Here is a 27,242-nt window from a genome sequence, read left to right as displayed (position 1 = left end):
TAATAAATCAAAACAAAAGACAGATTGTACAGGATTTAATAAAAATTTTCAAGTTTTAGCAAGATTCCTATTTAAAATAGAAAAGAAGCAAGCCACAACAAAGCAACTGTTGTCACTTTGCCCATAATTCGTATTACAGTGTCTATTTATATGTCTAATCTATAAAATTGTGTGTTTATCTCAAATCTTTGCCAGACTAAACAGGGCAATTTTAAAACAGGTAGTAGCATTTTTAATGGTTTTAGCTACAACATTCATGTTACTTGAACAAGTCCTCTTTTTGTTCCAAAATCTTCCCTAGCAGTTAATTCTGGTGTGATGCAGAATTCATTTGGTATGATCTGTGAAATGTGAGCAGCATCTAAGTGTTAAAAGATGTGATTTCTAGTGGTGATAAGTGCCTTCCTCTCATTAATAGTGATCATTAGCCTTAGCAGCTCTCAACTTCTAAAGATGAAGATTTTTCAGTGTTATCCTTGAATTTTTCTTCACTTCTCTTATAATGCTGTTAGGCATTACTAGCAAGTACAGTTATGTCATCATTGCATTTTGCCTCTGGGTGGATGAAATGATTGGCTCTGGGCTCTGTGCATTGGATTTATACCGAAATGAAAACAAAATTTTGACAAATCTGTGCTATTCTTGTATAGGTAGAACGGACAGAGTGAAACCTCCAACAAAGTGCATCTGCTTCCATTGCTGTGATGGAATATTTTATTTACTGCTCTTCCGATATAATTTTTTTTTTTTAAGTTCTGTGTGATATAAACCATCTAGGGGCATGCTATAATTTGCCCAGCTGGAAACAGGATTGGTAACTTAGAGTGCAGCTACAAGGTTATAGTTAAGCAGAAGTGTTTTTCTGCAAAATCTCAAATAGGAGTCTTCTAAGCTGTGTGACAACAGAGAGGTGATTTGTCATACTTTCTTGTCCCCATGACCTTTACATATGAATGAAGAAATTATTTTCCTGTGGTTGTTTAATGGTTCAAGGGTTGATGCTTCAAGCTGATGAGCTCCACTGATAGCCACATTCTTATCTCTGACCTTTGATGCTCTGAATAAGTGTAGCCCTCTCTAAAAAAAGTGTGAGATCATACCTCAGCTGTCAAGTTAAGGTTTCAGGTGTGCATASTTATATCCTAGTTCTGAAAATGACTGCTGATTTCCTTGTGAAGCAGGAAGGGTCTGTACTTAGAGCTCATTTTAGAACGGGAATCTTTTGGAGGATCAGTCCATCTCTGTAAACAGCAAAATACATTTCAGGAACATCTTGCATGTCTCTTTTAGATGATTAATTATCTATTTAGTTTTATGAAAAAGCGTCATTAAAGCTGGATGTTTATTAAGTAGTTGAAATAACACTCTACTAATTGAGTATTTAATGTATGTTTACTTTGTTTGCATACTCTGTGTCTCCGTAAAATAGCTGGAGGGGAACTTACTTGTATGTGAATGGAAGTGTCCCATATATAACTACATGTTTTTGAAATAAAACTAATTTGGAAAAAAAGTTTTTAAACAAAAAGTCACTAACAGAAGGCAAATGGTTTTACTGCTAATTTTTGCTTCAGGCACTAGGATGACATGCTTTTTTCAGTTTTATACTGAGGTCTCGAGAGATACTGTATTTGTTAAATTGGTATTAATTAAAAATGAGAGCGCAATTTGGTAGGTTTAGACTTGATTAGATTCTCCAGAAAAGCCCAGCTAGCTCTAATATGGAGAGAAGAGCCTAAAGCTGCTTTGTATTCTTTCTGCACTCAGTAGCAAAGCAACTTGCCTATGAAATTTATATTTTTTAATAATTTGAGACTCTGAGGGGTTGTTTTGAATATGAGTATTCAATATGAGTATTTAAATTGCATGCAGAGCATGCTACTTTATTTGAAGTCAGCAAGAGGTGATGATTTGATGTAGAGTCTGATAGTCTCTGAGATTGCAGGGGGGGAATAATTTGAGGGAGTGTTGGATAATCTGTGCAGGGCTTCCTGTTTGCAGCTTCTGTTATGGAGTCCTGCATTCTTCCAGTGTTCCCTATGATTTTATTGAAAGTGTGCAGTGCCTTCCAAAAAGGCCTGACGGTGAGAGATTGTGCGTTTCCTGACAGCCATGACAAAACAATTCCAGCTGTTCTTGAGAGGCTCCTAAGGCTGGGGCAAAAACTGCTGTTTTATGCATCTTTAGGGTTTAAATGTGATGATATTTATTTGGTGGTATTAACTGGTTCTTGTTACACAGCTGTTAGCACAACATGCAGTTTTGGTAATGCTGTTTTTGTTTGTAATCTTCTAAGGTTGTGCTGGTGAGATGGAACGAACCATTCCAGAAATTAGCAACCTGCGATGCAGATGGAGGAATATTTGTTTGGATACAATACGAAGGCAGATGGTCTGTGGAGCTTGTGAACGATCGTGGGGCACAGGTTGGTSTGCATGTTTTCTCTGCAGTCAAGAGTGATCAGGTCCTGAGAGGCCARATTAAGAGGACAATGAGTGGTCCTTTATACCTTTCAAAAAACACAGGGGAAAATGAAACATTTCTTTATTGAAAGGAATGTGCARGAATTGTCACAAAGGGAACTTTGGGAGCACAGTGCTTTCTCTGATAGGCATGACATCAGAGCTTCAGCTGGGCCAGCAGTTGTTCTGTCTCATTCTGTGCATTGCAGCCTTTTATTAAAACAATAAAAAAATCGTATATGGCCCATATAATCGGTTTTCTTGTCTTTGATATGTTAAGGTAAGCGACTTCACATGGAGCCATGATGGGACTCAGGCACTTATCTCCTATAGAGATGGATTTGTGCTGGTCGGTTCGGTCAGCGGACAAAGACACTGGTCTTCAGAAATAAACTTGGAGAGTCAGATCACCTGTGGCATATGGACTCCAGATGACCAACAGGTAATGAAAATGGGGCATTTAGGGGTGTCAGTTGTGTTGTATTGGTATGCTATAGAATACACCTCTTAAAAAGTTGCTAAGTGAAATGGTCACTTGGTAAGATGAGTTTCCATCAAAACTGCTGTTCCCACCAGTAATAAAAATTGAATTCATCCTGTTCCTGAATCGTCTCATTATGCAAATATGATAGTGTACCAAGCTACCCATCATCACTTTTCATTCTGATTTACACACAGTCTTATTCAAAGTTAGTTGTTTGAAACAGGAACCTGTTAATTGTACCCTTAATTGGTTATTACAGCTATCTTATAAATGCATGTGAGCAGAGATGCAGCCTGGACTATTAAACATCTGGCTGGTCATTTTTGTGTAGATTTGTCCAGTCTGCACTTGCAGCAAAAGCAGTTCCAGCAGCTGATACGGTTATGTTTTGCATTCACATAAGCAATTGGATCTAATTGAGTGTTGGAGCGATGTCTCAACTTACGCAAACAACATAATTTAAAGAAGGCTGTTTTTTCAACCATTGAAGTTGAATGGTACAGCAAATGTTAAAATGAAAAAGCCAGTTAAAAAAATCTTCTGTGCCATTTTTCTAAAGAATTATATGATAGTGGACACATCACTATTTACAGCATGGCTGGAGCTGGGCCACCTGGTTCATTTGCTGAATTTACATTGGTCCCTTGCTGTTTGCTGCTGAGCTGATTGGATTGGTCTTTCCTTCCACATGCTTGCTGTGGATGGTTGTGTATGTGTGTATAATTCAGTGCTGAAAGAAATGATGGGTATAGAATGGTGCAAGGGGAAACTCTGTTATAATCACAGCTGGATTGTTTTTCTTCCTTCATTTTACACYGCCATAGAAAGATGCTGGTTCAAGACTCAAGGTACCACTGAATTTAGAATACTGTAAATTCATCCCAGGTAGAGTTATTTTGGGAATTGCTAGTGGAATATAATAGCACTAATAATATACATTTCTGCAGCAGCATCTAATAATTTTAGAGTGCTCTGCAAAGAAACATGAATYAATTATTGCAACACTGCTTTTTAAAGCCAGGGAGTCTAACTGCCTCTTTTTGAATCTAGGGAAATGTAAATTTTGACAATAAATAATTTACTTGAGATCAAGAGGAAGAGACAAGCAGCAGAAGTAGGAGGGGAAGCTAAGTTCTAATAGCTCTCAGTCCTATGTTTTAAACATGAGGCTACCCCATTTGTGTGATGCTCAGTTGCTGCTGCTGTATTTGGAAATATCTTCACTTGAGTGTTTAATTTGGAGTGGCTGACTGCCTTTAATTCAATTTAGCCAATATGTTTGTTCTTTCTAATCTGGATGCTCCATAAGTGGTTATTCCAGGAAACAAACACTCGTTCAGCGTCCAGATAAATGCTTTCGAGCATAATGGCCAATTCCAGCTATGTGAAAATTACTTACTTGACTTACAGACTCTGCTGCTGACAAACTCACTGAAATAGARACCTAAACCAGCCACAAGCTTGATGTTGCTCTGCACAATTCTCCCTAACTATGTGGTTTGCAKGGGTTTGCATGTTAAGTGATGATGGATCTTTGTGCTATTCTCCAGAGTTGGTGGAAAGAAGTGATCTTCTAAAATATATTTAGATGTATTTGCCTCTGGAGGCGCAAGGAAACATGAATCACAGAGGTGCTGGGCGAGAGACTGTGCTCAGTTCAAACTAAAAATAGCAACCGTGCGGGGGGGAAGGGCATTGCATACATTACACATAAGTATATATGCAAATGGCACCCTTACTAGCTTATTGCCTTACCTAATTTTTCTTCTGATTGGTATATGTGCAAATGAGAATAGAATACTATTCTAGTCTAGAGTAGCTTCAGCATCTTCCCTACTGCTTAATGTCRTCTGTTTGTTGGTACAGTGACTGAAAGATAAATGTAACCATTTAAATTTGTATTTTTCTACTGTTCTTTTTGTCACCTCTCTGGCATCATGAAGGTTGCTGGTGAAAGTATTCCTGGAAAATATTACACTTCATGGTCCTATGACCTTTAACACAATTATCTTTAAAAGTTACATTTCCAAGGGAATTGTGTTGTTCAGTATAGATTTTCTATTGTCCCAACAGAAATTTGCTCAGTATAGTCTGTCTGTTCACTCTTCAATTCTCTTAACTTTCTCTGTCACTCCCTTCTGCATGGATCCTCCTGGTTTCTCCTGTCTCCTCCATCTTTTCTCCTCTATGTCTGTTCAGCACACGTAGRCTGTCTCCTCTGGCACTCCTTGCTACAGCTCTGTAGCAAAAGGAGGTGATTTCCTACCAGCACCTTTCTGCTGGAGACAAGAAAAAGTCAGAACTGCAATATTGGCACCATCATCTTAACAATGTGTGTGGCCTCTGGGTTTGTGTTCTTGTGGTGCTTGAAGTAAAGCACCTTTGAGGTAGTGGCTAATGTGTAGAGATGGGATGAGAGTTAGAGAGATGGCCAGGGTAGACTACAGTCCTGCTGAAATTGAGAATATAATTGTGTCTTTTAACTGATTCAGTACATCCTCTGCCCTGGTTATATTATTGGCTGATTTTAYTAATACTAGATAAAACTGCTCTGCATTTTCTTTTAGGAAGAAAGTGGTCTGTTGGGGACAAACTTACTGGGAGTCATATGGTTGACTGYAGTGCTTTTTCTCAGCATCATCTGTTTCAGATGAACTTCTCATGAAGGTCATTGGCAGATTTCTACTGTAGTTCACACCCAGATCGTGAGTCTGGCCTTTGAGGTGTGSGCTTCTTCAGTTAAATAAACACATAGGCCTTTTGAATGGGATTCCACATGTTTATTGAAGCGGACCACAAGTTAGCTTTCTCACTTCACTGTGTGTCTGTAGGCCTGCTCATTTAAGCTTTTCCTCCTTCTCTACCCTGTCACCAGAGCACACATCTGGGCAAAGCAGAGCACCATTGGTCTCTTGGGGAAATACCAATGGAAGATTTTTAAGATTGCATTGTCTGTGTCTCAGRCAGAGTGCTGTGCTTGTGTTGAACTTGGATGGATGGGATTACTCAGGAGTGAGACTTTCCATGCACGGTTTTTACATGGGTTTTTTTTTAGGGCTACAGGAGGCTGTAGGATTCATGTGGAGTATTTTTCTGGTGAGCAGGCTCACTTAGGATCATGTAGGGATGAAAAGTATGTTTGAAATGAAAAGTAAATTTGAAATATCACAGATTGCTGTATTCTGTCTTGAGACAGATCTGTGGTATTGTCCCATGCCTGTTTTCAAAGAGGGAGTGTACACACCAAGCAGATTGAGGACTTCSTAAGTGAGAAAAACTTGACTTTTGTCTAGCCAAAGGGTTTATTTTATAATTAKAGTAGCAATATCACTAAGTAATTGAGGATTTTTCATAAGCCCACAAGTAATATAAAACATCTTTCCAGTGCTTCATCTCTCTTCCTGTGTATTTGTTGAGCTCGCAGTGACATTTTTCTATCAACTTCTGCTGCCCTTAGGCCACCCTCTCCCTCTACCTGATTTTACCCATTAAAGAGATTATCTCTCTTCATGATGAAGAAAGACACAGTGTCAGAGAACTGGGTGAGAACTGTAGAGGCTCTGATTRTCCTTTTGTTTACAGCAATATAGTCTTAACTCCTTGAACTTCCTTGGGGTAGTTTCTGTTGCTGTTCCTGTGGAACCAGAAGGAAATCACTCTCCAACAAAACCCTCAATGAGAAAGGATTAATATATTTTAATTCCTGGACATCCCAACAGATGCTAGTAACCTATATTTGTTCCCTGCATGTCTGTTGGTACGAATTATTAGACTTTTCTGACAGCTGTAAGTGCCCATTTCTGTTTTCCCCCTTTCCCTTTTTCTGTTGTAACCTTTTATTTGTCAGGGACTGGACAGGATTCTGTTTGGCTAGGACATGACAGACTACAGGTATATRTGAACTTTGCCAGCATGCTTCCTTCTGTTTGCTTTGAAAATAAATATATGAGCAGGTAGGCTAAACTGATTCACGTCCTCATTTGTACAGCATTGACTGTTGTATGTGGTCTATATGCAACATGCACGAGTACTAAAAATGTGAAAATACAGGCCCCAAGGTTCACCCTCTTGTGTGTCGATTCAGACTAAATGATGCTCTCGGTGAAACAGAAAAGCAGCACCGTGTTAGGAGCAGATACCCTGTGCGCTGAAGGGTCTCACAACGCACTGGACAAAAACAGCGAGACCACCAGCAGCTGAATTGCACTGTCTCAAACACAGCGCAGGCTGCAGGAGCTCGCTAGGCTGTTTTTTCAGCAATCCCTTGTATCTTGCAGTGGCTGTGCAGGGAGGCAGTTTCTRAGCTGTTCCTCACTCCTGCTCCCGGCGCTCGTCCCTGTTCCCACGGCAACCACAGACGCTTGAGCATCTTTGTGCCGTGACAAGCAGGGCAGAGCAGGCTCCAGCGCCTTCTCCTCCCGCAGCGCCTCGGGGTGGAGCCCGGGACACGGAGCGGAGCTCCACGTGAAAAGGGGATGCGTGTTGTTCTCCCTGGGCCCAGCAGTGCRGTTGGGTGGATCCGTGTGCTGGCCCAGCTCGTGGTGCCATCCGTGTCCCCACACAGGATCAGCCGTGCTGTGCTCAGCAGTTGYCCTGTGGTAGCCACAGCTCGCACAGGAGGGAGGAGCTGATTCGCAAGAAGTGCTGTCAAATGGTTACCGGGGTGYCCGGTGTTTCATGAGCTTCTCTCTCAGACTCCTTGGTTTTGGTGTGGCTTTAGTCCTTGGCTGGAATTCTGCCTAATAAATCCCCTTTAGTGCAGTCTGCTTTTGGATCCCCCCCATTTGGATCTGTGAGCTATGATTTGCAGTTGCTATCACCTTTTCAAGGAAATGATGTTCTGAACAGCCCTTAAACTGAAAGTAGGGATAGCGGCCTTACCTCGCTYCCAGAACACAGCTTAAAACCAAGGAATTTATAAGTGTTTGAAAATGTTGCATCTCTTTGGGCCTTGCTGTCATCTTCTCACCTCCATCTGCATTTGCCTGTGGCTCTGAAATRAGATGTTTGTGCTTCCAGTCACCCYCCTGTTTTGGTTTTATTCAGGTGCTGTTGCACATGGCTGATTCAGGCAGTCCTTGCTGTTATGGTAGTCATACTGATGGAGTTTAATTATTCTCAGACATCTGGGTGTGTGGAAAAAAAATCTTGAAGATGGCCTTCTAATGAGTTGACAGAATGATGAAAAGGARCTACAAAGGGGCAACTGGGGCAGTATGGGGAAGGTGGCTATTTACCTTAATTATTATGAATGAAGGGAGGACAAAATGAAAAAGGTTACAGCCTGTGAAACTGGAAAGTGCAAGCAATTATTTTGGTCTTTATTAGAATAATTCTTGTTCCTGTTAAGGATTTTACAAGTTCACATAAAGGAGCATTAAAGATTCTGGGGAATAACTGTATTTTTGTGTTTTAACATACAAAAATGCATTTTTTTTTCTCCTGACAATTTTTTATGTAGAGACTGTCAAATGACCTCATGTATATGGTTACAATGACTAGAGCCGCTCAAAATTGCACTGTAAGATACAGTCGTTGAGGAAGATCTGAAAGCCTTATTTTCATTGATGGATGAATTACTCAGATTACTGGGAAACATGGCTGGAGGCTTTTTATAGCATTGGAGACATGTCATTAATTAACTAGGCAATTTATTCTAGCCACAAGGACTGCAGACAATGGGTAAATCGCATATAAGCATTTTAACATTGCATGCTGCATAATTGAGCAGCAGCATTAAAATGCAAAAAGAGGACAAGGGAAGGAGACTTCAGTTGTCTTTCAAGATAAATCCATTTGTTATATAAAACAAACAGATAAAACTCATCACAGCTTAACTCTCTTTGATATTTTGGACTSTTTTTAGAAGCATTTCAAACCTGTGTGGTAAACTTGCTATTAAAATTAATGATTTCTACTTACTTGTGCTAAGGGGTCTGTAAATATTTACTATCCTATTTCAGCCTTTTGTAAACAAAATATGTGGGGGGGTTATGTATACTTAAAATGTTTAAATATTTTTGCAGAGGCTTTGTGTTCTTGTTTCATATATTTAAACATGCTGGAAGCCAGTAACACTGTTTTTGCTCTTTGCTTGGGGACTTGATTTTTATGATGGTACATAATAGTGACAGATTTTGTGGGAAAAGTAATGTGAATTTTAAGTGCTATTTTGCCTTTCTTTCTCCCTCCTCTTTTTATTATGTTGTTCTCAAGCTGCATTATGCTGCTATTTCCTAAATAATATATTTCTCTTTTTCTCCTCCCTTTTTTTTCTGATATCAGTGTATAGTTATGTTAGCATTGTTTTTCCTTTGCCTTTTTGTCTCAAGTAGGTTTGTATGCATCATTCTGCTGAAAATACACCTTCCAGAGAGAAGGAAGGAGAAGAGTTAGATAGCTTGGTGCACTGTGTCATTTCTCGGTTGCACTTTCCTTTTTTTTGCTAGCTATGAGCAGCTACACTGCAGATTTCAGTGCCTGAATGAGGACTTCATAGGCTTTGCCTCCAGTTTTGGGGAGGATAGACAGCAAGGATGTTCTCCTTGGGGCCTCCAGGGCTCATCTACAGCTTCAGGAGCTGTGGCATCTCTCTGTGGGTTTATTCCAGACAAATTTTCCCTGCCAGAAAGCCTAGTCTGTACTGCACAGTTACTGAGCGGGTAATTGAAGGAACAGAGCAATAAGGTGATACTTCAGTGTGCTTTCTTCTTCCCACTCGCTTCATCTGTGCCTTGCCTAATCTTTCCCTGGATGCTCTTCATGCAGCCTGTAGAGGCGAGGCACTGAGAGAGCTAACGAGATGGTGCCATTTGTTCTAGTCATGAGAGCTGTAACACGGGGGTTGTTTATGGGCTGACGGCACCGTGGCTCGTTTTCTCAGGAGCTCCTGCAGTGTTTCGTGTCAGCGCTGTTTCAGATGAGTCTTGCACAGAAATTTTTCTCTTAATGACTCTGTCTGAAAGGAGTAATACAACTGTTTTAATGTTTTGCTCGTCCTTGTAGACAGGATATTTGATGTTTGCTACTGCAAAAAGCAAATGCCTGAATGGATTTTCACATCCCTTTGGAAGCACAATGTACTAGGAGATACAGATCAGCCTCAACATGTAGCTTGTATCTTTCCCTATGACACTCAGGTCACAACGTCGCTATTTTAATTGACTGGAATCTGGAGTTTAAGCGCTGCACGTTTTACCCCATCTCCACCTTTCTGAGGAAGAAGGATGTTGATGGCAGTGACAAGCCAGAGATGGAGGGARAGATGAAAACTTGTGTTATTCAGTTAATGTGTCCACTTAGAGTTTTTATAGCCAGTGCTGTTTTACATTTCTGAAGCATCAATGTTTGAGTCAGCAAAGTAAAGATGAGCGCAAATAGAAACAAGACCAGTCTCTGTGTGGGAGGTGTCAGGAAGAAAGAAGTCGTTTGCCTCTCCTCTCACCTTACTGGCCCTTGTACAGAAAGATTTTGCTTATATTGCCTGAAGTCTTTAGTTCTTTGAGACAAGGAGTGTTTACTTGAACTTGTGATTTTGAAAAGCTCTGTGCTATGCTTCAGCCTTGGGGCAAGTAGTAAGAATGAGGTTTTCCAAGTGCACCTCTGCAAGGGAGCAGCATGCACTTACGCTGCATTTTAGGTTTTAGGCAGTGTAGGGAAAAAGTAGAACCTTCTGCAGGAAGGTGCTCTCTAAGGAGAAAGTGATATGTAGGGTAGGAAAATTGCTTTAATTTGTTTGTTCAGATTTTGAACTGGTCAGAAGAGCATGTGAGTGGAAGTGGAATTCTTACAGARGAAAAGCTCTCCAAACTGTGAAGGTTTTACAGCATTTTTCAGGAACAGTCCATTATTCCACTGCCAAAGCCACTTGGCTGAAAATACTTCAACCCCAGGATCCCTTTGATTCATCCAGAGCTTTRTGTTCTTTTCAGTTCAAAAGAAATGCAGCTGCCAGCGTGGTTGATTTGAACTTTATCATCACTGGTACTTAATCCATCAATTTTTTGGAAGTTAGTAAGARGACCAGGAGCCAAATGGGGTCTTGAACTTGGGTCAGATGTCTTTAAGCCTGTGAATAGTCTGAAACCTTGGTGCAGGAAACAAGGATTAGGGTGATAGAATCTGGAGGAGGAAATTTGTGGATTTCTGCACTAGGTTTTGTCTGGGAAAGCAAGGCTAAGTTTCATAGTAAATGGCAGAAGAAAGGTGATATTTTTGGAAGGTGAGATCACATAGTCTTTCCATTGATTTGACAAAAAGAGATAGTGTGCCAGTGGARAACAGCAGCAWTATCTTTTTATTCTGCACAACCTTTCCCAACAATGTTTCATCCTGCACAGATTCAACTTGAGCTCTCTGTTCTTTGTCCAGGAGCCAGTTTCCTGTCAGTGTTCAGACATTGAGGGATTGTTGGCAAGCTGAAAAGGGATTAATCCTTCCCTGCTTTTCTTGCTTTTTAGGAGAATAGTCATTCTTCTTCAGTGCCTCTTTCTGTAATATTTTATTACTCAGCCTGACTCCATGTTGACTTAGTTACACTTGACCTCGCCCATTCCACGTATTTCCTGAGTTACTGCTCTCTGCCTTGCACCCAAGACCTAGAAGGATAGGGCAGAAGTTGAGGGACTAATTTCCATTAGCATGTAGCTTAACGAGGGGCTTCTTGATTCTGTATTATGAAATTCAAAATAGCAAGGRCATTTCTTGTAAACTGTTTTGTATTCCATTTTCACTGGTTGAGATTGCTGTCCTTTTTTCCAAGAAATACCATTTTCACTTAGGGAAAAAAAAAAAACCCAAACCACAAAACACCATAAACTCTCAGACTTCTAAAACTCTGAATGAGATTTTAGCTTCAGCAGTCAACACATCTTTCAGGAAATAACTAAAACCTGACTTGGGAATAATGAAGGAGACTGCCAAGTATATCAGTTGACTTCCTGATCGAGTGGTTGTTGGTAAAATTAATTGCATTTTCCCACAAAATGTTSTTCTAGTTACTATAGATAATTGTATATTTGTGAAGGATATGTGTTTTCAGAGACATGTGAATATTTTTCTGGCAGAGTTTTGTGAGGAATCAGAAAACATGACTGCTGTAAGAATATTCCAGAGTGCTTGTGCTGTGGGAGTTCAGTGGTCCAGGCTTGGAGTCCTGTCCAAGTTAATTGCCACAGAAGATATTCTGTGGAAGGTGTTCAGCTGTTGGCTTCTTGTTCATTTTGCATGCTGCTTCAAGTGTGATTTTTTTCACTTTTTAAGTAAACTGAGGCTTATTTTTAATACAGTAAACACTATATAGAAGGGAAACTTCACTTAAAAATGTATAGGATGTTAAATTGCTTAAAAATTGCTATAGGATGTTTTCTGGAAAAATGTCTTGAGAGTCAAGAAGAAATACAGAAATGGAATACACAAGACAGAATTAGTCCAGGTATAATTACAAGAGCGTATAATAATCAGTCTTTCGGTGATTTTCCAGAGTGCTTTTAAATAACATTATCTTTGCCTGGACAATTGCTTCTATTCCCACATGTCCAGAATAGTTAATAGCTTGAGATCCTGGTTTTAAGACTACTTACATKTTTGACTCTTGAAGTGGCATGCAAGGCTGTACCTCATTTACAGTCATYCAGCTACATAATTCTGTTTTAGAGAGAAATAAAGTCAGTGCAGTTTAAATCCCCAGTTTTTAGTATTTCAGTATTTATTAAATGGATTTGACACCATGATCTCTGATGGATTTACTTTGCCTTCTCATTTGAGGGTTTTGTAGTAGTTACCTACATCCTATGGACGTTGTAGTAGAGAGAATGAACAAGCTGAAAGTAGATAACCRAGCCAGTGCTGCTTTTGAAAGRATTAATGGCCTCKAATGAGAATTTCACTGCTRTATGTATGTTTATATATGCAGTTAAATGAATGATCCTGGGCTGTTCCASACGTGTGTGGGACTGGTAACTGTTCATGTCCAAAGGAAACAAACTCTTCTAAGATTCTTGGACATAAAGGCAGTCAAGGAAAACCTAGTGCTTTCCCCCTGARTTTGTATGTGAATTTTAGTGATGTCTCTTTTTGTGTCAGTTCAAGCAATCRTTTTACAGTGACTGAATTTTTAATGAAAATAAAAAGAATTCAGCAGGAGACTAGCTGCCTCACTCTGCTTTTCTTTATTTCGTTCTGCATTTTGAGGTAAAAAGAAGGAAAGCCAGAAATATRACACTGACAAAAAACAAACTTTCAGTTTTTAAAGTATACTAGGAGGCGATTGCTGTGCTCTCTCCTGTTTTGTGATGGAGAAACAGTAAACAAGAAAAGCCCAGGGAATGCAAAATGCTAATACTATGTCTGAATGGACTTCAAAATGCTGTAGTTAAGCTTGGCAAGACTGACATTCTTTTGTTGGGCTAATGAATGAAAATAATTAAATGCAATAATTTTCCCCTTACTTCCTTTGTTACTAAGCCTACCTGCATAAATAGAAGGTTGATCCATCATTTTGAATATTTATCACTTTTATARTTCAGTTAATTTTGAATCAGCAGAATAGATTTATCTCTATTAGTATGATGGCAGTGTGGTGACAACTGTGCAGGCTGTTCCTATGATAAATGCTAATGTTTGTCCAGATGACTAAATCAGAGCAAACAGAACTAATTCAGCTTCCTTGAACTGCTCAGCATCTTCTGGCAGTGCAAGCAGTTGACCCTATTAGCATTTTTGCAAAGTGTACTTTCTGAGGTGCCTRGTTTTTCCTGTGGGGGAAGATGGGGGAGGAGGCTGAACAAGAAAGCATAAAGAGAGGTCTAAACTTTGAAAAAMGTGAAGGTCAGTGAAGCAAAACACAGAATGAGGCAGCTGCGGGTGCAGAGCTGTGCAGGGTGAGTTGTTAGTGGCAGCGTTGATAGAGCCTGGTGAGGTGGCATCAAGATTTCAGCAGCTGAGTGTGCCAAACAGACACACACRAAGGCAAAGGGTAAAACAAAATGCTGAAAGGGCAAGGTTTGCCAAGTGCTTAGGAAGAGAAATCCTTCAAACTTTGGAACCCTGGAGAATGTCAAAACCYGAAAGTTAGGTTTTTGTGAGCTCATTCGTGGTTTACTTGGTCACAAGATGGTGATAAGATTTCTGCCTTGGGCTACAGGACTCCTAACAGAGTCCAAGAAAATTAAAAGAGGGTCCTAGAACAAGTTAGTTTGCAATGCAGCAAATCCCTCTATCTTACTGGTACATTCAAATATTATGAAAGATCTTGAATATGCATATCTTAGCTTCTAGCAAAAATAATCATATCTATGTCCTTAATCTTGAAACTCTGTTTTCCTGCATTACATTTAGAAAAGGGTTTAGGAACATTCACAAAACGTGCAAATAAGATTCATATCTGCACCTCACGACTGCTTAAAGCAAAAATTGAATAAGGAATAGTGACACACCTGTTAACTCATCTGAAAAACCTGGGTAGGATGTTTCTTTCAGAGGGAGATCATGATTCACTAGTCTCACAGAAATCTTTGCAGRTATCAGTACAAGTGATGTCTAGGAAAAAAGTCAAAATAGTATAAATTTAGTTCTGAAAAATTCAACACATCACGATGCGAATAGCCCCCATTCAGGATTTCCTGACAGAAGTACCTGCTGTGGCATAGTGGTGACAKATCCTCTGCATGGAGGGACTGTCAGTTGTAGAAATCCCAGCAAATTATAACAATACATATTGTACTTACTGTGTTTGGATGGATTAGCAGGACAGAGAACTGGCCAGGTATCAATCTACAAATGGGGAAGACCGAGGAGTCAATTTTCACTTAAAAGTTTTGAGAGTGGGTTTGCCTTTATGTCGCACTCTGTTTTAAATTATCTTTTCCTTAAAAATACTGCTGTTCAGGATATTTACTGTTATGGGATGGGAACACTTACAGGTTGCACACACTTTTTTTTTACACTTGTATTACTTAGGGCTGTAGAATGCTTGGGCATTTCATGTCTGGTGGAGCCCAGTTTGCTGGACTGGCCCAGTAAACATCTCCTAGGACACATCCAAGTCTTTCCTTTTCTAATGTGATCAGTTGCTGTCTGGAAAAACTTTGTGTGGTCGCCTTGTCCTTCCAGCTGCTACTGTCCTATGGGAAAAGGAAGATCCATAACTTGAGAAATTGCTCAGTGGAGTTACTGACAGCTTAGTCATATCTCAGAGTAGATTAGAACACTTAAAATTACTTGACAGATTATATTAATTTTCAGAACATTTCAGTGTGTCCAGGAATTTAGATGCAATCTGATCATGCACCTTGCATACTTGTGCAAGACAAGTTCTGTCTTTATGTGAAAATTTGGGGTTTTAAACAACTGGTTTGTACTAGGATGAAGTTTGCTAGGTTCATTTTCAATGCTGTTTTAATTAGTGGAGTCTGTGAGTTTGCTTTTATGGGTATGTTCTTTGTAAAAAGTCAGAGAGGATCTGTTAAAAATCCTGAGCCAGCAGGAGTAATACAGGCACATGTTCCTTTTCCMGCATTCTAGCACCATGATATCGGAATGTCTCACTTCAAAAGTGCTACGCTAAAGTAGCCGCCAGTGGCTTCATATTTCTTCCAGTAGCTATAGCAAATCCAGCTTCTAATGCTTCAACTTCAGCTTCAGTTAAAGGTTTGGTCGTTTCCCTGATGCAGAATGGCAGCCCCTGTTCTGCAAATGTATTGATTAGATTTCCTGGGAGTTTTGTTTAACCAGCAACATTAGAAACCTTCAGTGTTAGTACTAAATGTCATGAAGGGAGACATCTTGTTTTATCGATATCTTTGTGTAACAGTATTGACTATTCAGTTTGTACAACCAAAACCTGAGACTGGAAATAATTCTGTCTTTTACTTCTCCTATGGAAATAGAGTAATTGGATGCTTTGTCACTGAGATTGGATTGTACTTGGTTATTTTAAAAGTWAAAGTGAGTGTAGTTCTGGAAATCTTCTTGGACAATGAGGACAGGCAAAGATGCAGGAATGCGCCATGGCTAGGTTCCCTGCAGAATTAAGTCAGCACAGTTTCATGGGCTTAGGTCTATAAATCATAACAATATAATTTCCTCCTGCCTATAATCAGATGTGTCGAGATGGGAGGATCTCTTCCTTCCCTGCTGGGCTGGTATATTCCAATTTTCATAAAACTTGAGCATTCTTACTGTTGATGAGTTCAATTTACTTACATTAAACTTAATTAAATAGCAACAAAATGTGTTTTGTGCAAAAAGAGTGCTGCTGTTAGAAAACCATACTTTTATGAAATAGTGGGCCTCCTGAGCTGGACCTTCAATGTACCAGGTCTTTGATCACTCCACTGGAGCTTTGTGGATCTTGGTGCTGCCAAATCAGTTTCTGCTGGTCCTGTGTCTGGTCCAGAGCATTGCAGCATCACAACTGATCTTACAGGAGCAGCGAAGTTCAGCACAACGTATCCATACGTAGCAAAGCCACTGAACACATTCAAGTATTCTTGAGCTGAATTTTTAGCTATTTGGCTGTTCTAATATTCATCTTGTCATAAGATGAATACTTCAGAGCAGAACACCCCAGCTTTTGCTTACCATATGTCTTTTAGAAATTKGTGTACTTCAGACTGTTAATGGAAGGATCTTCGCTATCTTGGGCATTTAAGTGGCTTGAATGATAGTTTTCACGGATGATAGTTTAAAAATCTTTCGTTGATAAACCTATTCATTTATCAAAACTAGGTCCTGAAACTCTTCTCAAGTTAGCACATAGACTAAAGAGGCCGACAGATTTCAGAGAAGGGTGTTTTTTAGGTATTCAGATTTTTTAAAGTAGATAGGAATCACCCCAAACTTCTGTTTCATGGAGGACCAACACACTTGTGTTTCAGAACTGAACCCAGCTTTCAACTCTTGGTACACTTGGAAAACTGTGTGTGCTATCCCAGTGCTGTTCATCACAGTTTTCCCTTCAAAGCACACAACACCTGGGCTCTACAGGAACCCTGCATTTGTGTGACTTTTCATCAGCCACAGCTTCACTGTAGTGCAGGATTTGTCAAGTTTGATGGTTTGTAAAGACATGCTGTATTTATGTTGTGGCACTGACTCACACTCTAAATTGATTGGGTGATTTTAGGTATTTGGTTATCAAGTTTTCCATATTCTGCAAATGCCCTTCTGTAAGTGGTAACACATGTAAGATCAGTTGAAATAATGAGCAGTGTGAAAGGAGAGGAGTCAAGAGAAGAACTGAACAAGGGGCCAAAGAACCACTTCAAAATAAGTACTTACTTGGGTTTTTTTTAATTACTGTTATTATCACTTAGCTTCTGTTTTCAAGGGTTAACAAACAACTGTAATTTGTTTGTTACCTTTTTCCAACATTCTGTCTGACCTCCTAGATCTGCAAACGCACCAAAAAAAAAAAAAACCCAAACAAGCTCAACAAAARAATTAATTTGAGCGTCTGAAATTTAACTTTTAAATTTCTCTGTTAGATCCTTTAGGGATATCCTGTGGCTCAACCTCTTGTCTGAAGGTCAAGAGAGTTTTATTCATCTGACATAAGTAGCTTGAGTGTGGCATTTATAACCTGAGTAATGTTATGGATGATAACACCATTAGACTTTTTTACAGCTTCAGCAGGAGTTCAGCCAGCMGGACTATCAGCCTGATAAATGCTTTCATCTTAAAGGCTGTATTGCTACAATAACCCTGAAACTTAAAGCTGCTCCTTGAAACCTACAGCCTGGCTAAAGAGATGAAGTGTGCCCTCTGATATCAATTTCTAGGTTGCTAAAGAGCTCTYTCAAGTTTCAGTGCAAGAATTAAGATGCTGACATGCAACTGTTCTGAATTGGAWATTACTGAATACTTCATAATTTTAAATTATTGGGGAGCAGTGCTACTAAAAAGAATTAGTTTTAGATTGAGATGAGACTGAACTCCTGAGTGATGAGTCCCAAGATTTTATTCCTACCCAATTATAAAATATTTCTGCAGGGTTTTACGAGGCAGACTCTTATACYGCTATTTTCAGAAACAATAGTTTCACCTCCTCTGTCCAGGTATTTGCAATTGTAGAACTTACAGCAGACGAGTAAAAAGCTAATCTATAGAGTAGACTTAAGAACGCTGTGAGAAGCTAGCAAAAAGAATCGGTAGGATTTTACCTTTGTAGAAATTTGTTTTGTAGAGATCAGAAAGAAAGTGGCTGTGTTTTGAAAGTGAATAGTGAAAGTGCTGTGCACTGATTGTACGTGTAAAAACAATTGAAATAACGAACAGTGGGAAAGGAGATGGGATGATACAAATGGAGGAAGAATAGARTAAGGGATCATAAGGGAACGTAGTGTGAGATGAACAAAGGCTGAGTTCTTGCTTTTACATCTAAAAATAGTAAACTGAGGTTTGTAGCAAACTTCAGCTGCTGTTTTAACCCAGAAACTATTTAGCACAAAAATATTTGTAACATGTAATGATTACAATTAAGGCAGACAGATACAGATTTTTTCAATATTTTTGATAATGTGAAACAACTCCATTGTTTTTTTGTAAGTTTTTAATAACTTTATGGAGGTTCTGTTAAATTGGCATTCTAGTTTACAACTTTCATAAAACGTTGCTCATAAAAAAAGATTTAGTGCTTTTTCAAAAATTTTGACTAAGACTTAAGAAGCCACAGCTTCTTTCTGAAACTTTCAAAAGTGCATCAATGACAATTGCTTACTAGGAGACTACTATTGTGTAAGTCTGATACAATACCTWCATTGAATACTGCAAGTCTGACACACCATCTCAGTGGGAAGATAGAAAAGAAGACCTCTGACAGCAGACGTCAACGAGGGTAATTGCAGGCTTTGAACAACAACTCTGCTGGGAGATCCTAAGTCAGCAATGATTCTTCAGCTTGGGAAAGAGATGAGTAGGGAATTAGRTAATAGAGGTTTATAAAATTGTGACCAATGTTGAGAATGTAAGCAGGGAACAATTATTCTGTGTTTCTTTCAGTGTTAAGAGCTAAAAGTTGCCAAATGAAATTATTAGTTATCAAAGAAGAGGGATTTTTTTTCCTTTGGTTTTGTGGGGGTGTTTGGTTTTTTTGGGGGGGAGGGGGTTGGTTTTTGTGGTTTTTCGTTGTGAGTTTTTTGTTTTGTGTTGTTGTTGTCGAACGCTACATGAGTGTGCAGTGGAGATGCCTGCTCAGTGCATCCTGTTCTTTTACTCTTCCCCAAACACTTGACCACTCTGACAGGTGAGAGATGAGTCTAGGTGAATTTCTGATCCAGGCATATAATGGTTATAATCTTAAATTTACAAGTACTGGAAATAGGTGGTAGACTGAAGAAAAAGTRTAAGATTTGACCTTCCTTTTAGCTTCATTTTCAATGCAGGATAGTTTTCAAGTTGATGTGTGCCTTTAAACTTGCTTTAAAATGTATTTGCCTCATACAGAATTATGTGATAGCAGCAACAGCCTTGGCTAATGCATKTATCACTTTAGGATTTATTAGTCCTTATTTCCTGATTGTTTTTCTAAAATCCATCAAATATTCAGGATCTGAAATTTCTTAAAGCCTCAAGATGGAAAATGCTTATTGAAATAAAAACTGCAGGTTCCAGTCAGTCTGACTTCAGTCTCTGTGATTGGCTATGGAGTTGTTTAAGGGCAAGAAAAAACTTGGATTATCCATTTCGTGTTTGAAATGGTGGGTGGAAGCTCTTCTCATCTCTTCCTGAATGTGCAGCACATTGCCTGCCCCCTGGCCTGTGATGATCTGCTTCCAGCTGACTGATCATACTGCTTCTGCCTCTTTTAATTTTGGACGGCATTCTCCCACCTTCTCTTGCTCATCAACTGAATAACCTGTCCTTCTCTATTCAGCTTTCTATTTGTCACAAGCCGTTTGAAATCTCTGCTTAGGACCTCACTTTTGTCAGCTGTGCCTTTTCTTTTGATATTGTTATGACTGATGTTCACCTTGGTTTCTGCCACCTGGTTTAGGCGTTTTTGTGTTATCCAAGAATACTGCTGAATCTGTGGTAACCTTTATGCCAGTTCAMTGTAATTGCAGTAATGATCAAGTTSAAATAAATTGTAATGTCTCATATTAAAGTGAACAAAATGCACCCACCATGAAACATTACTTGGTCACAAAACTTACCTGTAGATGCTGCTGCTTTAACTTCATTCTTWACTTTCAATTTTGGTTGCAGTGTCCTATTCTGGCACCATTTCACATCCCTGACTGCTTTGATTTCAATTAATTTCCAGTGTAGCTGGTTCATTACAAGATGTATTTGAAGGAGGATCCCGTGGCTGACATTTGGTGGGACTGAGGGCTGTTGTGTTATTTTCAGGTATTGTTTGGCACTGCTGATGGACAGGTTATTGTCATGGACTGCCATGGCCGAATGCTGGCCCACGTGCTCCTCCACGAGTCAGATGGCATCCTCAACATGTCCTGGAACTACCCCAGCTTCCTGGTGGAGGACAGCAGCGAGAGTGACACGGAYTCTGATGACTATTCCCCACCACAAGGTAGGGTTACGTGCATGTCCTGTTTCAGCTTTGCAAGTTCTCATGAAGACAGTRCCAAATGCCCTGGCATTGTCAGGCTGTACAAAACCAGCAGGGTGGCCACAGTTTCAGTCTCTGGTGGAGCAGAGAGCTGGTGTGGGAGAGTGGGTTTGTTCCCAGCTCTGCCGCCAGCCTTGCTGCACGTTATACCTCATCTGTGCTGCTCTGCCTCCGTTTGCACAAATGAGATAACAACACAAAGCCCTCAGTGAGGGTGAGTGAAAAACAGTAGATAGGGACATGTCAGGTTTCAGTGATAAGCTGATACGAGGTATTGCAGTGGTTTGTGTGTATGGAGGCAGTCAGAGTGCAGCCACAGAAGTTAATGCACTATTATATAGATTCATGTGGAAAGACACCAGTAATAGACACAGTGTAAAGTACTATATATTTAATTTTATCTCAGTTTCATAGGATTTCTGTAATGCTCATCGTTACAGTCCCATCCTTGATAGTCCTGACATAAAGAGTTCCATAAATACCGTGGAAAGCTCAGAAATGAAGATATTTCCTGCAATTACGTGGGGTAGAAGCAGGGTGACAGGAGCTGGCTGGCGTTATTAATTCACATGCTTCAGAGCACATTGTGAGTTTGAGAGGCAGGAATAAATCCTTCCCTCTCCTTAAGTCTCAATGGAACTCATTTGGTGAAATATTTTGATTTTTAAGTCTTTGGAAATCATCAGTAGTGAAGACCTATGTATAGTCAGTCCCACCCCTCTCGTTCAGTAGTGACAGTTGTTGATGGGGTTGATCAGTTTATAAGCTCTAGGTATTGCTGCACCCCACTGTATGAAGCCTGAACTAAATTAGGAACTAAGTCTCATATCAACAGCGACTATGACTAGGAATAATGCTGAATTTGCATTCTAGATCTGAACCTCTGAATTGGGGACTTTCGCAGTTTTAACTCTAATTTGGATTCAGACTAAAAAATGTACCTTTTCCAGTATATGTGACTAAATAATAATCTTATGTGTTTAATAAATGTTGAAAGAAGGTAATCTGATCACCTGGTAAAATGTTAGCATATTTAAAAAGTGATTTTTGTTTTGGCTTTCATGCATAAGATTTCTTACCTTAGAAGGAAATAAACTACAAACTAGCAAGCTCCTAAAGCAAAGCAGTCAACACAATAAATTGGAGTTTTTCTGGGTTTTGTTGTGTTTTTTTAAATAAGTACTGMGGTTCCAGCTGGAGGATGGTGAAATTGCAGAGTACACAGATGAGAACTTAAATGATCCAAATGTGTTAGCTTTTTCTGAGTCAGTCAGGGGGTGGGTGGACTCGTTGCAAGCCTACAAGGCTATTTTAATGATTACCCAAACATGATGTGTTTTCTGTAGAGCAGATGCTGCATAAACCTCTCAAAGGTGACAAGCTTTTGACTCACACAGATGTGTAGGAAGGACTAGAAGTTTGTTGGGATTTTCTTACTGAATTATATATACACACAGAGGTGCTAGTTACTAGACATCTTTCTACAAAATGCTTTCTTGTCAGCTTTTTTACAAGTTGAGGAAGCAATAGTACTCTTGACTGGTTCTGCCATTTTTGTTGGCTGGGCCTTGAGAGGCACTTAATCAGGGACCAGGGGCATCTCCTCTCAAAAACTGTAAATGGAAAGAGTTAAACAGCAAAGCTACACATGTCAGTATTGGTCAGGAATATTTGAAGAAAGGAGTTTTAGCAGGTGCTGAAAAACAAGCCCAGGTGAGCAGAGATTTTGCAGAAATGGTTTTTAAAGCCAAGTGTTCCATTTGGGCTCACCTCTACCTTTGGTGCATTGGATCTTGTTATGCAGAATGGCAGGTACCTTTTCATGCTGCAGCCCGGACATTTAGAATGCAGTAATTTGTGAAAGGTCAGTCTGTTCTCTTCGAAGTTCTAAAAAWGTCTCTGTGTGACTTTAGGAGGAGTCCTCGGCACTTGCCCAAGCAAAAAGTGKGTAGAGCAAGTCACTTTTAATGTGATTATATTGTTCATCATGCTGGATTTCAACTGGGTTGAAAGAAAGCCTTTTARGGCATTGGTTTTCAATTTTTTGTCACTYKGRGGAGTTGACAATGGAGAAAGACTGRAAAACACCGCTAAGTAGCATAATAGTATAGTAAAACTTGACAAAGTAGAAGCATTGAGGTTTCACAGAAACAGAGAAGCTTAACTAGCTAAACCTGCTTTGCTTGTGCCCACAGATGTTACAGAAATAAGCAGRTAGAGAGGCTTGGAACAACTCCTGATGGTGGTAAAGCTGAAGTACGGTGTGTTTCAGCCTGGATGTGATTATTTTTGGTTGTTTACCTTTTGCTCACTCAGAGCCTTGTTTTGCAGATGGACCAGCCGCGTATCCAGTCCCGGTGCAGAACACCAAGCCACTACTTACTGTCAGCTTCACGTCAGGAGACATCAGTTTAATGAACAATTATGATGACTTGTCTCCYACTATCATCCGCTCAGGGTTGAAAGGTACAAAAAGAAGCCGTTTGGCCCTCTTCCTATGCCCTTCTTTTCTTGTACTTTTGMTTTTGTCTGCATAGGTTTACGTTTCTGTGGTTCTCACTCCTTAACCCAGGAACCCTTGATGCTGTTATTGCAGTTTCCAGCAGTGACACCTGCTGGAGGAAGAGCAGCTCTTTGCTGATGGAGTGTTTGTGTTTGAAAAAATGTTTCAAAACATTTCTGAGATTGTGTTTTTATGGCAGTTTTGTAGAGCAGTTGATCTGKTTTGCAGTTTTCCAGCAGAATTCATTAATATGATTTTGCTGCTTTATGTGAATTCTCTGCTCCGTAACATTTTCTCTGCATGTTTAATTCACAAGGCCTTCCATGCTTTTGGTAACCTGGTATAAATTGCAATGCTGCTTTGCTTCTCACAGTTACTGAAAACTTGCTGRAATTATTAATTATCAAGAGGCAAGTTATTCTGAGAGAGGAAAAAATCCAGTGATTAATTACCRTACATCTTGCTAAATGATGTGCATGAATGTTTGTACAATCAGTAGTCCATGTAAAATCTTTAATTCACATTGAAATTTTTACTGTTCTTACGTATTAAAAATGTCCTTTACTTTGCCAGCACTCTCTGCAATTTACTGTGCTTTGCCTGCAGAGACATTTTAATTCAATACAGCACATAGGCACATACTTAAATATAGGTTCCACTGAAGCTTTCTCATTTTCACAGGTAAATTAGTTTTAAATTAGATKAAAAGAGAATTAGGCTGTTGGAGCAGACTCTTAGCTGCTCTGAAATAGTGGGATGTTTTTGATGAAAAGTTGACCTAACACCGGCCCCATAGTTTTCGGGTGATCCATTGTGGACTGTTGTTGTAGGAGGTAAAAAATTCACCTGTGAGGTTTCTTTTTCACTCCTTCTTCCATCTGTGCCAACAAAAAAAATGCATGAGTAGCAAAACGTAGCATCATGAGACAGCCCTATGATCCAGAAAACTTCATCAGCTGAAAGGATACCAAAGGTGTGGAAAACTGGAGCCAACTTGAAGGAACTCTTGTGATAATGACCAATGGATCTGCTCAGCATTTCTACAATATTAATTAGGGTACTGAGTAGTCTKGAGTTGTCATCTGGTTTAGCTTTCAACTGGAAACAGTAGAAGAAACAAGCCCCATCTTACTCTCTGTTTAGAGTTGTAGGACTCTTGTCTTGCGGAGGATGTCTTTCCTGTTTCTCTTTTCCCATTGACTTTCACTGGTGGAAAAAAAGGTCCCTTAAGTATGTTACCCTCCTGTAGCAAAATRCTGATGTGCTAGATAGGGTAGAAATATTTTAATTAGTTATAAACTGGATGACATGGTTTTCATCAGTAGACAAAAAATGTGCAGCATCTTACTAGACTGGGAATGTGTGTGAGACAGAGAAAGATGATTGGGATATCACTGTCGATTGATTTAAGGACTGTGCAGTGGAAAGTATGGTTTATATACATCTAGTTTATATAGATGTCCACATTTCCTGTATCTTCATATAATTTTTTTTTTCAAATCTAAATTTTACTGGATTTAATCCCAGGCAAGAATGCAAAACCACTGAGTTCAAGGTCTCCATCCTCCCCAACCACTTGGTTTTCTGCTGAGACTGGATTGTCTTCTTTATTGTCTGCACACTCTCATTCATGTGTTCGTGTTTAAAATCTCAAGTATTTCTCTGTAGTCTCTGCAGYAGATACCCTTGCCTTCATAGGCTGCTGTAGGCTACTCAGTATATTTCTAAAGCAGGCAACTATGAAACTATTTCAGGCAGTAACAATATATTTTTTCCATACTACTAGTTTTGCAGAGCCGTCATTTTACTGGGAATCTTTCTGTTAAATTGAGAGAGGGAAAACTTTGATCATTTGACTACCCAAATAAAAGTTCTTTTTATCCAGCTTGAACAGTCCTGGTAGTTTTGTCAGTCCCAGTGGAGTTCCTGAACTGTTCAGATGTATCCTTTTTCTGTTTTTTTTTTCTTTTTTAGCTTGGTGATTCTCAGTGTAGTGCTACCTGCAGGTGCTGAGCTACACCTACTAATTGTACTGGTTAGTGACAACTGCTGCCTGCAGAGCTGTTGCGCATTTACGGTGCTCTCTGTTCAAGATTTGCTGGTATACATTCCTGTGGTGGCTGGAAAGTAGTTTTGAGAGGTGACTGATGCCCTGATTCACTTGCAYACCATTACCCTAGATGAAACCTCCATCTAATTTTTAATCTCTGTGCTGATGCTGAGAACCTATTTTTCAGTTCTTTTGTATAAAGGTTCAGTAGTCATTGAAGATCTGTTGGCACTGCAAATATATCATAGAGCCACACTGTCCTGGGAGGATGCKGCAACCCACATCCACCCCTTTGCTGCCTTTGCAGGGGTTTGAGACATAGAGAGAGGGAGAACTGCTGGACAAAGTAATCAGTCTTCTTCCTCTTGGCACAGGGATCAGCTGAAAGTTTTACCTTAAGACATGTATCCAGAGGAGACAGTTTTTTCATTATGGTACTTCTGTAGTTACCCAGTTACCAAAAGTGGAGCTGATCAGCTTGCCTTGTTTATTTCTAACCTGCCTATCTTTTTCCTCTCTGAGAAAGATGAATTAAATCCCTTTGCAGGTTACTTAAAGGGCTAAAAACTAAGAGAAAACAAGAGGCATACAATGCCTAGCTGTGAAAAATTACCTTGAGGAGCATGCGGCTTCCCTCTGATGTGTACAGAAGCATAATTCCCATGAGAAATATCAGAAAGTTGAAATAATACAAAACCATTTTAAATTGCACATAAAAGTCCCTGAAAATGACAAGTTGACAACTTGAAACAATTTTGAGATCCTTCCTGCCAACTCTCRTTTCTCTCCTGCATCTTCATTTTAAGACAGCTTCTCGCCCACAAGTGTCTTCAAAARGTTCTTGGCAGATTGAGCATCCCAGAGCACAGAAGTTTTGTCTTTACCTTCACTTTGTCTCAGCACAAAATAGCTGCCTTTCACCTCTGGTTTAAGAGTAAAAAGGTTTAAAGACTAGCTTGGTATTCCTYGAACATGCAAATATGCCTCTGAAACAGGAACAGAAATGCAAAATATTATTTCAGAGTTAGTCTTCAAGTGTGACAAAGAGCTAGAGGATATAAGGGTTTGAAATAAGCATCCCCAAATTAAGTTGTGGGTGTCTCTCATCGTGAGGTGCCTGTAAGAGAAGTAATTGATAGGTATATTCCTATCCATGTATATGAGAGACTGAGCAGTCCCTTTGTGATTCCAGCAAAGCCCTGCTAAGCAAGTGAGTAGATTTTCACAAGTCACAATCACAGAATCATTAGGGTTGGAAGSGACCTCTGGGGATCATCCAGTCCAACCCCCCWGCCAAGSCAGGGTCCTCTAAGACAGGTTACAGAGGGACTTGTCTTGGTACATTTTGAATTTCTCCGGACAGGGAGACTCCACAACCTCCCTGRGCAGCCTCTTCCAGTGCTCTGCCACCTTCAGTGTAATGGGGTTCTTCCTCATGCTGTGGTGGAACTTCTTGTGCTTTAGTTTGTGGCCATTGCTCCTTGTCCTGTCACTGGGCACCACTGAAAGAGTCTGGCATCATCCTCTTGGYACAAACCTTTGAGATATTTATATGCATTGATAAGATCCTCTCTCAGTCTGCTCTAGACCAAACAGGTGCAGCTCCCGTGTCTTTGCTCATAAGAGAGATGCTCAGAGCCTCATTATCTTTGTATGATGGTGGCAAAAGCAAACATATGATATGGAAGCCATATGTGTTTATAGTCAAAAGTCCAAGTCCTTTTAGTTTCATTTTACAGTGTTGTAACTCCAGTTTGAATTATGCTAAAGGTTGCATTGACAGCCAGCGAGAACATGAGGCATTGCCACACATTCTGCATTTTTGCACTACAGGTCTTGCCAGACAAATACTCCTTGCTGCTCTCTTAGTGAGATTATTTATCTGGTTATTAACTTGATTCCACTTATTTACCCCAGAGCTGTATGTAAGATTTTCCACATCAGTTTGAACATCTCTAGTAAATTCTTCTCATTATAGCTGTGTAGGAGCAACTACTGGTTACTTTTTAAACTCACCATAGAGAGAAAAGAATGTTCTTTACACACTGTTTTCAATTTGCAAAATAAAAAGAGTCATTCTCAGAAGTGCATCCSTGACCTATTTTCCACTATTTCAATGAAAGTATTTAGGTTTCTAAGTGCCTAAATGACTTTTGAGAGCATGTTTTATTTGT

At 39.6% G+C, this 27,242-nt stretch overlaps 1 protein-coding gene across 1 annotated transcript in view; it reads left to right on the top strand.

The window, feature by feature from the left end:
- The window catches only part of TULP4 (TUB like protein 4), a 143,765-nt gene that overhangs the window by 90,977 nt on the left and 25,546 nt on the right, over positions 1 to 27,242 (top strand). Inside the window, 4 exon segments of the mRNA XM_057364849.1 lie at positions 2,297 to 2,425; positions 2,743 to 2,904; positions 20,296 to 20,476; positions 22,847 to 22,981. Of these exon segments, the coding sequence (XP_057220832.1) occupies positions 2,297 to 2,425; positions 2,743 to 2,904; positions 20,296 to 20,476; positions 22,847 to 22,981 (607 nt within the window).

This window comes from Malurus melanocephalus, unplaced genomic scaffold (genome assembly GCF_030028575.1).
Source record: "Malurus melanocephalus ecotype Western Australia unplaced genomic scaffold, MMel_1.1 scaffold_43, whole genome shotgun sequence".
Classification (NCBI taxonomy): domain Eukaryota; kingdom Metazoa; phylum Chordata; class Aves; order Passeriformes; family Maluridae; genus Malurus; species Malurus melanocephalus.
Note: the sequence above shows the minus strand (reverse complement) of the source record. Positions and strands in the feature narration are given on the sequence as shown.